Raw genomic sequence first — 13,398 nt, forward strand, 5'->3', positions numbered from 1 at the left:
TGCAAAGTGTGAAGAACCATTTTGGGCGTCCTTGGTTCCGGAAGTAAAATTCTCATTCATTTTTCTCGTAGACAATCTTATGTGACTCAAAGTTGGAGCACTTCGACAGGTTGGATCAGCATTGAACTCTCCTGTTGAAAGCACCAATACAAAAGATTAATAGCTGTGTCAGAAAAAAATCTGTTTCTTTGAGAAAAAGTTGAAGATACAAGGTTGTGTACACAAGAACGTCTAGCTAGCATCTTGCTACAACTCCTAAGGTGCCTTTAGACAAGAAACATCCAATCACATAGCTTACCATGGTCTGGGTGCATACTCGATTCTGATTGGTTGCAGGGCGTCCATTAAAAAGTAATATAGGGCACCTATCAGTCCCTGGTGAAACTGTCTGTTTACCGTCACCGCTACCATGAATGGAAAAAATCAATATTGTATTTACAACACTGAGTGTAGTCCTTCCTTGTCCCCTGAACATCAACACCACATGATGATGCTAACAAACAAGCTGTAATAAGTAAGTTACACCGCCCCTCTGAACTTACTTTGATTGACATTTAGCGATCATCTCACATCCCGTTTGCTGTTCAACAGCTAGCTACTTCAGGCTACAGCCGACAGTATCCTACACATGGCTTATTATTTGTTTGTAAAAGTCTTGATATTGATTTGGAGACAATGACATGGCTGGATAGCTAGTTCATTGTTAAACATACTATTTAATTATATTGTTTGTTTGATTGTCAGCCGTATGCAATGTTATTGACTTTGAATATTCTGGTTTACAGCTGAGCTAAAGTCAAGAGTTCTATGAGCCGAGCGGAGTAGAAATATATAACATAAGTGTTTACTGGAGCAGTGAATAACGTTTCGATGGCCTAAGAACCTTATGGGAAGGATTGTCCCAGGTATTAGTCAAACCCACATGTACCAGGAAACAAACTTGTTGTTTAAAAAACTTAAGATTTTGATTGTAAAACGAATAAAAATATAAATTAATGGTCTAAAAAAATGTTGACCATGGTTTAGCGGGTTAATGCCCTACGAGGTCGCAATTGTCAGGAATTAATATGTGCGTCGGGCGGTTCTGGCCTCCATGTTGTCCATTCATTCCTGATTGGCTAACACCTCGTCTGACATTAACCTTTACTTAAAATGCAGTGATGTGCGCTGCCAGCAGAGCGTGGAAGCTAAAGAAAACTGATTTTACAACCTGCAGTTTAAATTAATTCAGTTCAATTTTGGAGCGACTATGGCACCGTCTTTTGTTCTCAACTTGTTCTCTTAATAACACATCCATGGTCTAGCTGCTTTCTCCTCCATGGCAACGGCAGCCAAGGCTCATGGGTATTAAAGCATTTTGAGCCGTCCGCCATGCCATAACTATGAACAAAACACGATTTCTCAAAAACAAAGTTGAAATTAACCTATAGGACAGTGACATTATCTGTGAGAGTCCTGTGTTTATATCTTAATTAACATTGTTTAAAGAAAAAATGAAAATGAGAATACAGAATGGAGAAAAACACTTCCCACTTTGCAACTAGCATCTCAAAAACTGAAACATTTGTTACAGTTAGCATCAACGATTATTCAATATTCAAGTTTCCAAAACACATAATAATAAAGAATTTCAAAATGTTATACATCATAGTATTAAACTAGTCTATAACACAAATATTTGCATAAGGCTTTTCTTAGTATGTGATTGGTGATACAGTGTAACACGGTGCTCCCTTGTTACGTTGTTGTTGTTGTTGTTGTTGTTGTTGTTTGTTGTCTTACAGAGCCTTTTTTCCTCTGTGTTGTATTTCAGAGCCCTTGTAGCTGAAGTGTGGTAGCGCTGAGGGGAGCAATCTCTGTGCATCCCTGTGAACACACACGCCAAGACACACACACACACACACACACACACACATACACACACACACACACACACACACACACACACATATGTTGGGGAGCCTTTTGGATACAAGCACTTCACAAGAGACAATGAGAGGCTACCTGCTGACTGCAATCTTTCTGCTGCCCTTGGTGAGTAGTTTGTGTGCATGCATCCATGTACTGTGCACATGTGTAGGTGTGTGGGGGTGTTCAGGAGCATAAAGGAATGTGTAACCATATCCATGTATAAGGGAGTGAGTGCGTTTATGTCTCCATCATCAGCCCCCTCTTTTTTAGCCTAGGATTTGGTTTATTTTCATACGTACACTCTTGCGGGTGTGTGTTAGTGACAGGCGCTGGAGGCGTGGAAATCACCATATCAGCACATCAGCATACGTTATTGCAGGTTCTGGATCAGCTCTGTGCTAAGACTACTGGCCGCCTATCAGAACAATAACAGATGGCCCGACTGACCGTAGAGCTGCCCATCCATCTGCTGTGACTCACTTTTATTAGCGGTCTCATTAAAATAAAAAAGCAGAATAGAAAGGTTGTGTAACATGTATGCACACTGTGGCAGCACATCAGCAGTTTCCCTAGTAAAAAGAAATGTAACATTATGTGACTGGTATTCTTAATCTATGAATTTGATGATGATGTCTTTATCCTTTTAATAATAGTTCCAGTCTAAGGATGGTTACTAGGGAAACTAAAAATGAATTCACAATGTGACCTTGCAGTCCCAAACATATTTTCTAACCTTTAGTAAACATGTGTAACAGGTTCCTTCAGCTGACATCTTTGCACAGTGAACTCTCAAGCTGACCTTCAGTGGCTGATATGGCACATACAGTATGTCTGTTGTGATGTACTTATTGTGTGTCAAATGGGTCTGGACGGTGTGCCAGTGGTCTGCAACGCCCAATTGAAGTTTTATTATCTGTGTTGTGCAGTGCTGTGGGAGCTACTGAGTTATCTGGCCCTTGAAAATTGCCTTGGGCAGGGAAACGTGGCTCTGCAGCTTCCAAATGGTTGGTTTATCTGGACAGACATCTGTTCAAGGGAGAGGAGTGACTGCGAAAGGAGATTGAGAAGCACACTTGAATAAAAAAGGTCTGTCTTTTGTCGTATGCAATGTCATGGTTATAGCAGTCCTCAATTAAGTTGGATTGGCGTTCACCAGCTCTTGGTAAATCCAAGTTTGTGTGTAAAATCCTTCCCAATTTCTACTAGATTCAAACTAGTGATTTACTGAGGGTTGCACCATTGAAACTGATAGTTAGACATTTTGGGAGACACTCTTATTCGCTTTCTGGTAGAGAATTAGATTAGAAGATTGATACCACTCTCATATCTCTGTTGCCGTAAATATGACGCTACAGCCAGGAGAATGTCAGCAGCAGCTCGAGCTGCTTACTCTTCAGAAATGTACGTGACCTCGCGTGCGTGCGTGCATGCGTACTTGTGCGTGGTAGATGGAGGTGTAAATGCAGGCATGTCTGTGTTTTCTGTTTGTAATTATATCAAGATCAAACCAAAATACATAACTAAAACAGCACACATAATCTGCTACCCAGGATTCTTTACAAATAAATGAACGTATAACACATTTAACAACTTCATCTTACAGGCCAAACAGATAATAGTCATCTGCATCCAATTATTTCTTATTTGTGTATTTGACAAGTGTTCCAGTGTCTGGAAATGGAATCGAAACTAGATGAAAGATGGCTGTGATGATGTTTCAAATAATTCATGCAGTGTTGTGTGTTAAAATTCTGCCCATGTGCAGCGTGATAAAGGTAGTGAATCCTGGGACATCTTTACAGTCAGGTGATGCCCTATCTTATCTAGGCAGCAAGGACAGGAGTGAATTCATATTGGAGGGCAGAGAGAGAGAGTGATGAGTCAGCCATGGCTCAGAGGGCTGGGACATATTACACCTATCGGTTCACTGTGAGAGTGAAGGAGGGGGTTGCATGAAAGCTTAGGGTGCAGAACAGAGATTGGCTTTAAGAGAGCGAGAGGAAGAGTTATATAGTAGTTGATAGACATGCAGTAACTCTACTACCTATGGGTAAAAAGTTTCCCTCACTACACCTAAGTTATGCCACTGTATTTCCAAGTGAAGCAGAATATAGGGGTGGGATACAAATTTAAAAGGGATTCAATAAAAGTGTGCAGGGATTTAATTTAGGGCTGTCAGCATTAACGCTTAATTAGTTAATTGCGATACGATTAAGGGCCGAGCATAACGCGTTAATTTTTTTAATTGCATTAATTTCATGCTGCCATTTATTCATTTATTTTACACTTCACTCAGCTTCGCGTCGTGCCTAACTGGCTTCTATTTTGACCCTTTGCCGCACCTTTACTTATCATCAAGCTGCCATACTTCCTCGTAACACATCCTACTGCTGCAGGCATGATTGAGAAAGACAGCAGAAAACACAATTCTGAATGGCGCTTTTTATTTTCCAAAACTCCTGGACAGCTCATTAGACAAGTCGAAAGCCACATGCACATTGTGTAAAGCTGAATTAAAATATCACGAAGCACGTCAAGCTTGAGCTACCACCTACAAGCTAATTAACGTGACTAGGTTGATGGTAGCATTATTTTGGAGAGTGCTACTCGCCGACCTGTTGATGAAACCAAATCCAAAAAAATTACTACAGCTGTATTGCGAAATGGGTGGCAACTAACTGCAGACCTGTCTGCATCATAGTAGACTTGGGTCTTAATGTCAGGGTTTTGGTATTTGGTTTCCTGTTTTATTTTGTAGTCTGTCTTGTCTGTCTTGTCTTGTCTAATTTACTTCCTGTTTTCTGTTTTCCCGCCTGTTTGATTGTTCTGCCCCGCCCTGATGTGTTCCACCTGTTTGTATCACCTGTCCGTTGTTAGTGTTCATTACCTGGTGTATTTAGTTCCTGTGCTGTTCTTTGTCTGGTGTCGGATCATTGTTTGATGTTGCGTGTTTTGTGTCTGGTTTTGTTTCTGTCAGCACGTCATAGCCTGTTCAGTTTTATCTGCCTGCTCCATTTTTGGACCGCCTTTGGTTTGTTCGGCTTTTTGTGTTTAATAAATCCTCGTGCTCATTACTCCTCGCCTGCTCTCTGCATTTGGGTCCACCAGTCTCTCTCTGCACGTGACAGAATGATCCGACCAAATATGGACCCAGCAGAATTCAAGCCAGTTTTCCATCCACTGGATTCGGATGGAGAACTTTTGACGGAGTTTCTCCGCTCCCTGCACGAGGAGGACCCTGCCTTCGCCAGGCACCTTATGGAGGTGCGTTGGCAGGCCACAGCCCAGGAGTTTCGCTTCCCCGTCTCCATGCCTGTGTTTTGTCCTGATCCCGGGCGGACGTGCAGCTCTCCTGATCCCGGGCGGACTAGCAGCTCCTCGGATGCAGCCCGGCCAGCGTGCGCCCCCGCCCGCCAACAGTCCTATAAAGGAACCCGCCTGGCTGTGTTTTCTGGGACTCGTGGAGGCCGAAGACGGGGGAGGGGAAGACATGGCTCCCAGAGCCATGCCCTGCATCAACCTCTTGTCGAGCCTGACCTGACCTGTGTACCTGAGCCTGACCTGACCTGTGTACCTGAGCCTGAGCTAACCTGTGTACCTGAGCCTGAGCTAACCTGTGTTCCTGAGCCTGAGCTAACCTGTGTTCCTGAGCCTGAGCTGACCTGTGTACCTGAGCCTGAGCTGACCTGTGTACCTGAGCCTGAGCTGACCTGTGTACCTGAGCCTGAGCTGACCTGTGTACCTGAGCCTGAGCAAACCGGTGTTTCTGAGCCTGAGCTGACCTGTGTTTCTGAGCCTGAGCTGACCTGTGTATCTGAGCTTAAGCTGACCTGTGTATCTGAGCCTGAGCTGACGTGCAACCCTTCTGTTCCCGAGCTGACGTGCAACCCTTCTGTTCCCGAGCTGACGTGCAACCCTTCTGTTCCCGGGTTGACGTGCAGCTCTCCTGACCCTGGGTTGACGTGCAGCTCTCCTGACCCTGGGCTGGCGTGCAGCTCTCCTGACCCTGGGCTGGCGTGCAGCTCTCCTGACCCTGGGCTGACATGCAGCTCTCCTGACCCTGGGCTGACGTGCAGCTCTCCTGACCCTGGGCTGACGTGCAGCTCTCCTGACTCTGGGCTAGCTAGCAACTTTCCTGATTCCTGGCTAGCTAGCAACTTCCCTGAACCCCGGCTAGCTAGCAACTTTCCTGATTCCTGGCTAGCTAGCAACTTCCCTGATTCCTGGCTAGCTAGCAACTTCCCTGAACCCCGGCTAGCTAGCAACTCCCCTCATTCCCTGCTAGCTAGCATCTCTCCTGACTCTGGGCTAGCTAGCAACTTCCCTGAACCCCGGCTAGCTAGCAACTCCCCTTATTCCCTGCTAGCTAGCAGCTCTCCTGACTCCAGGCTAGCTAGCAACTTCCCTGACTCCTGGCTCGCTAGCAACATCCCTGAACTCCGGCTAGCAAGCAACCGTCCTGAGCCCCGGCTAGTTAGCAACCTCCCTGAGCCACAGCTAGCTAGCAACTCCCCTCATTCCCTGCTAGCTAGCATCTCTCCTGACTCTGGGCTAGCTAGCAACTTTCCTGATTCCTGGCTAGCTAGCAACTTCCCTGAACCCCGGCTAGCTAGCAACTCCCCTCATTCCCTGCTAGCTAGCATCTCTCCTGACTCTGGGCTAGCTAGCAACTTTCCTGATTCCTGGCTAGCTAGCAACTTCCCTGAACCCCGGCTAGCTAGCAACTCCCCTTATTCCCTGCTAGCTAGCAGCTCTCCTGACTCCAGGCTAGCTAGCAACTTCCCTGACTCCTGGCTCGCTAGCAACATCCCTGAACTCCGGCTAGTTAGCAACCTCCCTGAGCCACAGCTAGCTAGCAACTCCCCTCATTCCCTGCTAGCTAGCATCGCTCCTGACTCTGGGCTAGCTAGCAACTTTCCTGATTCCTGGCTAGCTAGCAACTTCCCTGAACCCCGGCTAGCTAACAACTTCCCTGAGCCCCAGCTAGCTAGCAACCTTCCTGAGCCACAGCTAGCTAGCAACTCCCCTCATTCCCTGCTAGCTAGCATCTCTCCTGACTCTGGGCTAGCTAGCAACTTTCCTGATTCCTGGCTAGCTAGCAACTTCCCTGATCCCCGGCTAGCTAGTAGCCTTCCTGAGCCCCAGCTAGCTAGCAGCCTTCCTGAGCACAGGCTAGTTAGCAACCCCCCTGAGTCCAGGCTAGCTAGCACTCTCCCAGATCCCAGACTAGCTAGCAGCCCCCCTGAATTTAGGATGGCTAGCAGCCTTCCTAGTGTCCCCGAGCTTCCTAGTGTCCCCAAGCGGCCCAGTGTCCCAGCACTGCCCAGCTTCCCCAAGCCTCCTAGTGTCCCCGAGCTTCCTAGCGTTCCCGAGAGTTTCCTAGAGTTTCCTAGTGTCCCCGAGTTTCCTAGTGTCCCCGAGTTTCCTAGTGTCCCCGAGTTTCCTAGAGTTCCCGAGTTTCCTAGTGTCCCTAGGCGGTCCGTTATCCTTGATCCCTGGCTGACCAGCAGCTTTCCTGATTCCCGGCTGACTAGCAGCCTCCCTGATTCCCGGCTGGCTAGCAGCTTCCCAGAATCCCGGCTGGCTAGCAGCCGCCCCAAGCTTCGGCTGGCTAGCAGCTTCTCCGAACCCCGGCTGGCTAGCAGCCTCTTAGATCCCCAGCTGGTTAGCAGCATCCCTGATCCCCGGCTGGCTAGCAGCTCCCTTGATCCCCGGCTGGCTAGCAGCTTCCCTGAACCCCGACTGGCTAGCAGCCTTTTTGATCCCCAGCTGGTTAGCAGCACCCCTGATTCTCGGCTGGCTAGCAGCATCTCTGAACTCCGGCTGGCTAGCAGCCTCTTAGATCCCCAGCTGGTTCGCAGCATCCCTAATTCCCGGCTGGCTAGCAGCCTCATAGATCCCCTGCTGGTTAGCAGCCTTCCAGAATCTCCGCTGACGTGCAGCCTCCCAGAATCTCCGCTGACGTGCAGCCTCCCAGAATCTCCGCTGACGTGCAGCCTCCCAGAATCTCCGCTGACGTGCAGCCTCCCAGAATCTCCGCTGACGTGCAGCCTCTCAGAATCTCCGCTGACGTGCAGCCTCTCAGAATCTCCGCTGACGTGCAGCCTTCTAGAACCTCCGCTGACGTGCAGCCGCCCAGAACCGCCGCTGACGTGCAGTCGTCCAGAGTCTACGTCGTCGACAGACCTCCCAGAGTCTACGTCGTCGACAGACCTCCCAGAGTCTACGTCGTCGACAGACCTCCCAGAGTCTACGTCGTCGACAGCTCTCCCAGAGTCTACGTCTACGGGCAAGCCAGAGGCCTTGCCGGTCTCCGGCGCCCCAGAGACTGCCCCTGAGACTTTGCCGGTCTCCGGCGTCCCAGAGACCTCCCCAGTGACTGCCCCTGAGACTTTGCCGGTCCCCGGCACCCCTGTGACCTTCCCTGAGACCGCCCTTGAGACCACCCCTAGGACTTTGCCTTCGTTCTGCCCCCCTGAGACTTTGCCCGTGGTGGTCAGGCCCACTCCTGCCGCTCGTGTCCTGTCGGCGGTCAGACCCACTCCTGCCCCTCGTGTCCTGTCGGCGGTCAGGCCCACTCCTGCCCCTCGTGTCCTGTCGGCGGTCAGGCCCACTCCTGCCCCTTGTGTCCTGTCGGCGGTCAGGCCCACTCCTGCCCCTCGTGCCCTGTCGGCGGTCAGGCCCACTCCTGCCCCTCGTGCCCTGTTGGCACCCCAGTCAACCTCTGCCCCGGTTGCCTGGCCACCAGACTCCAGTCCAGCTGACCCGCCGCCAGACTCCAGTCCAGCTGACCCGCCGCCAGACTCCGGCCCAGCTGCCCCTTCACCGGCTCAGCCTCCCGAGGGGCTCCGCCTCGGCCGACCTGCAAGGCCCCCGGAGGGGCGCTGCCCTCGACGTCCTGCCTGGCCGCCTGAGTGCCCTCGACGTCCAGTACGGCCACCTGAAAGATTCTGCCTTCGTCGCCGGTGGCCAGAAGGTTTCTGCCTCCGTCGCAGGCCGCCAGAGGGATTCTGCCTTCGTCGCCGGTGGCCAGAGGGATTCCGCCTTCGTCGCCGGTGGCCAGAAGGTTTCTGCCTCCGCCGCAGGCCGCCAGAGGGATTCTGCCTTCGTCGCCGGTGGCCAGAAGGTTTCTGCCTCCGCCGCAGGCCGCCAGAGGGATTCTGCCTTCGTCGCCGATGGCCAGAGGGATTCTGCCTTCGTCGCAGGCCGCCTGAAGGTTTCTGCCTTCGTAGTGACTCTCTGTCCCCTGTTGCCGAGGCCTCTCTGCCCCCTGTTGCCGAGGCCTCTGTCTCCTGTGCCCCAGTGACTCTCTGTTTCCTGTGCCCCAGTGACTCTCTGTCCCCTGTTGCCGAGGCCTCTCTGTCCCTGTCCCGGGGCCATCCTGTTCCCTGTCCCGAGTGGCCCCTTCTGTTCCCTGTCCCGAGTGGCCTCTCCATTCCCTAGCCCCGCTTGACTGGTTTGTTAACCTGTTTGGCCCTCCTCCGGTCCCCCTCCGCCCTCCCTGGGTTGTCTTTTTGTTCCGTTTTTGGGACATCTGGGATCTGTCCCTTGGGGGGGGGTACTGTCAGGGTTTTGGTATTTGGTTTCCTGTTTTATTTTGTAGTCTGTCTTGTCTTGTCTAATTTACTTCCTGTTTTCTGTTTTCCCGCCTGTTTGATTGTTCTGCCCCGCCCTGATGTGTTCCACCTGTTTGTATCACCTGTCCGTTGTTAGTGTTCATTACCTGGTGTATTTAGTTCCTGTGCTGTTCTTTGTCTGGTGTCGGATCATTGTTTGATGTTGCGTGTTTTGTGTCTGGTTTTGTTTCTGTCAGCACGTCATAGCCTGTTCAGTTTTATCTGCCTGCTCCATTTTTGGACCGCCTTTGGTTTGTTCGGCTTTTTGTGTTTAATAAATCCTCGTGCTCATTACTCCTCGCCTGCTCTGTGCATTTGGGTCCACCAGTCTCTCTCTGCACGTGACACTTAAAGACGTACTACGGTTGGCATGTTCTGACCCGTCTTATACATTGCCGTCGAGGGAGACAGTAGTTTCATGCATACACAGCCTGTACGACACAGAGAAAGCAGCCAAACTGGAACTGCTGCAAAGTGCAAACGCTGTCTCATTAACCGGTGATCACTGGACGTCAGTGAGTAATCAAAATTATTTAGGAGTTACTAAACACTATGTTGACTCTGTTAAGGATAGGGATTTTTTTGTTTTTTAGTTAGGTACTTGGAGGAATTGTGCAATAATGACAGATTCACACATTTTTCTTTTGTTTACAGTAAATAATTAATAAAAAAAAAAAAAAATACAAATCTTAAAGTCAAGTTCATAAAGTAACTTTCCTTGCATTCATTTGATTCCCAATCAAGATACACTGGTAAGGATTACTTTCTATTGTTAATATGTACTTAAAAACAGAATTTGAATCATGTGATAAAACATGCGATTAATCGCGATTAACTATAGAAATTAAAAAAATTAATCATTTGACAGCCCTAATTTAATTTTATCACTCAAAAGTGGATGTGAATTAGCGAATCTCTGGAGAACCACAATTTGGAGCCTCAATTTACAATTCCCTCATCCACCAAATTTTCAGCAAAGGGTCTGCCAATATAATGACAAACACAGACCCATGATCACTCTGCTATCAACTACGATGATAGAATACTGAATACAATTACTTGACATTATACCAACATATAGACATCTGTCTATTAATGCCAGTATGTTTTTTTCCATGCTTTAATTGATTTTTTTGCCTACTTGTGGCAGCATATTGACATATGGCCTTATAAAGTCACCAATTTACTCATCCAGCAGATACAGAGCAACATTAGCACTTATTTCTAGTCATATTTCTATTCACTTGATGAATATAAAACCAAAACAATAAGCTGAAAAACACAAAAACTCCTGAGGGGAACTGCAGAGTCAGGTAATAGTTGTGTGACCCCTTTCACATTACACATACTCATTTTATCCATTATTAGATTGAAAATATTGAATAATGCAGCTTTAAAGCACCTCTAATATCTTAATCTTATCTCTCGGCTATTATTATAATACTTGTGACTAAATAAGCAACAATCAAAGGGTGACTTACGGTAAAGGGTACATTCATGTTATTCCTATGGCTATACCCTAAAACAGTCCAAAACATTGGTAAACATGAATAACACTCTCCCAAACTCAAATGTGTGATGTCATCCAGAATAAAGTATGGAATTGCTCCATAGACAATTAATTGGGAAAGTTATAGATTACCCTGAGAACACCCAGAGTGATGTTCTAAGTATATGGGCACATTCACTGTTTTAGGCCAATAGAATAAAGCTCATTTGGGTATAAAAAAGAAAACAAAATCAGTCTCCCATTCATTGTTTATGGAGCAGCTCCAGACTTCATACTTGATGACATCACAAATGTGAGACTTACTTGGTTGAGGTTTCTGGCTTTGAGAGAGAGTAGCTCATGTCCACAAATATTGATTGAACTTTCCCAGGTCATGTAAAATAATATTGGAATTCTTAATTTAGGCGGTGTTCCCTTTTAAAGTAAATATATATATATTATATATATTTTTTTATTTATTTTTATTTTTTTCATCTAGTTTGTTTTATTTGAACACAACGCATGTGGTTTGATCATGCTTGATTGACAGTGGCATCTCCTTGGCAGCCAAAGCATTCTAATTCTTGATTTGCTACTGTATATTCTGACTGGTCCTCCTAAATAGCTGACATAACCTTTTTTTCAATAAAGCTCCGCCCACTTCAGAAGAGTGACAAAAACACAAATACAGAAACTTTTAATGTCACATAAAAACATTTGCGCCGCTAAATGTTGTTTATAAAAAAGTCAGTAAATAAACTCTCTTTGTAATCGTGACAGTGGTGTCATTTTTGTTTAATGTAGACCCTCTTTTATTAGTATATCAGCTCTTTAAAGGTCCGATGGCATGACAATTTCACTTTATGAGGTTTTTTAACATTAATATGAGTTCCCCCAGCCTGTCTATGGTCCCACAGTGGCTAGAAATGGCGATAGGTGTAAACCAAGCCCTGGGTATCCTGCTCCGCCTTTAAGAAAATGAAAGCTTAGATGGGCCAATCTGGAATCTTCCCTATATGTCGTCATAAGGGGAAAGGTTACCTCCTCTCTGCTTTGCTCGCCGCCCACACTGCCCTACAAAGGCAAAACGCCGTAACATCATGTTTGGTCAAAAATGAGTTAATGTCATTTTTGGGTTATTTGAGACCTCCTATATCATGTGAATAAATATCGTGAGTCAATTTGATTGTTTTAACGAGAAAATAAAGGTCTATGACAACCGTAACATCCAAAACGATACGAGAAACCACAGCAGAACGGCTCTTTGCCTTTGTTCCGGCACGCTGAAGTTGAGTTACGGTGTTCTGACTTTGTTTAGCCAGGCATCAAGAGAGATGTTACTGTGCCGCCGTGATGTTACTGTACTCTGGCTTTGTCATATTGTCAAAGTTTGCCGCTTTTAATTGTCACCAAACCACGTAACATACAAATGACACATCTTTGAAATAAAGTGGCGATGGTTCAGATCTGTCAATGTCAGTGACAGCCCAGAGCTAGCTAAATTTAATCTGTGTCACGTAGCGCTAACGGTGATGCTGACACACCTCCTCACTTGGCGGAGCCTGACATCAGACACCGTAAACCAATTATTAAATACACAGGCATCCTACCTTTCCATGCAATCCGATATAATCCATGGAAGATATAATCCATAGCAATGCACGTCATCTGCTGTATCCACACCAATCCATACGTGTTTGAACCATATTTCCTTCTTGCAGGTGTTCATGTCAGATCGTACACAAATCCATAATAGCAGCTAGTTATCACTAACGTCCGTACAAAGTAGGCTAACCTAAATGGTCGGTCAACTCTGTCAATGTTATCTCAGAATTAAAAAGTAGTAATCCAAGTAGAGTTTGTTGACTGTGCATCGTGAGCAGTTTGGTGGCCCTTAACCAGGGGTGATTCTAGGATCAGACCTTTAGGGGGGCTCAGCCCCTAATGAGAATATGACACGGATACAGTGCCTTGCAAAAGTGTTTTAACATAATATATTTATCGTTAAACAATAAATATACCTTTGTATTCAATTATAATTAAATTATCTTTATTGAGAAAAAATGTATTGTATTTATTCATATTGTATACTGTACTGCAAAGTAACTTATCTGTCATACTGTTTAACTGTTAGTGTTGCCGCACTATCCTGATCATTATAGCACTAAATAGGAACAACCAAAGGTCTTCTATATAATTTAAAACTAATACCATGATGACTAGACCTTGGTTAGGTGTTCTTATAATGGATGTAAGTATGGTGAACAGCAAGCAAATATTGATTATATGTCAGTTACTGCCTTTTGCCTTTGCACGACTCCTTGTTTTTGGCACATGATACAAAGGCAGAGTACAGTAACTGCCAAACAAGGGTCAAAGGTC

General features: G+C 46.5%; 2 protein-coding genes across 6 annotated transcripts in view; one reads left to right on the top strand and one right to left on the bottom strand.

Annotated features, from left to right (window-relative positions):
• Nucleotides 1-13,398, bottom strand: part of LOC116046212 (protein THEM6-like) — a 217,139-nt gene that overhangs the window by 64,182 nt on the left and 139,559 nt on the right. The window lies entirely within an intron of this gene.
• adcyap1r1a (adenylate cyclase activating polypeptide 1a (pituitary) receptor type I) overlaps nt 1-13,398 on the top strand; it is a 39,012-nt gene that overhangs the window by 3,416 nt on the left and 22,198 nt on the right. For 4 of the 5 annotated variants that reach the window (XM_036005054.1, XM_036005056.1, XM_031294497.2 and 1 more), the window contains exon 2: nt 1,814-2,034. In XM_036005054.1, coding sequence (XP_035860947.1) covers nt 1,951-2,034 — 84 coding nt within the window. In that variant the 5' untranslated portion in view covers nt 1,814-1,950. The remainder of the gene's footprint in view (nt 1-1,813; nt 2,035-13,398) is intronic. The other variant, XM_036005055.1, reaches the window with a different exon arrangement.

This window comes from Sander lucioperca, chromosome 9 (assembly GCF_008315115.2).
Source record: "Sander lucioperca isolate FBNREF2018 chromosome 9, SLUC_FBN_1.2, whole genome shotgun sequence".
Classification (NCBI taxonomy): domain Eukaryota; kingdom Metazoa; phylum Chordata; class Actinopteri; order Perciformes; family Percidae; genus Sander; species Sander lucioperca.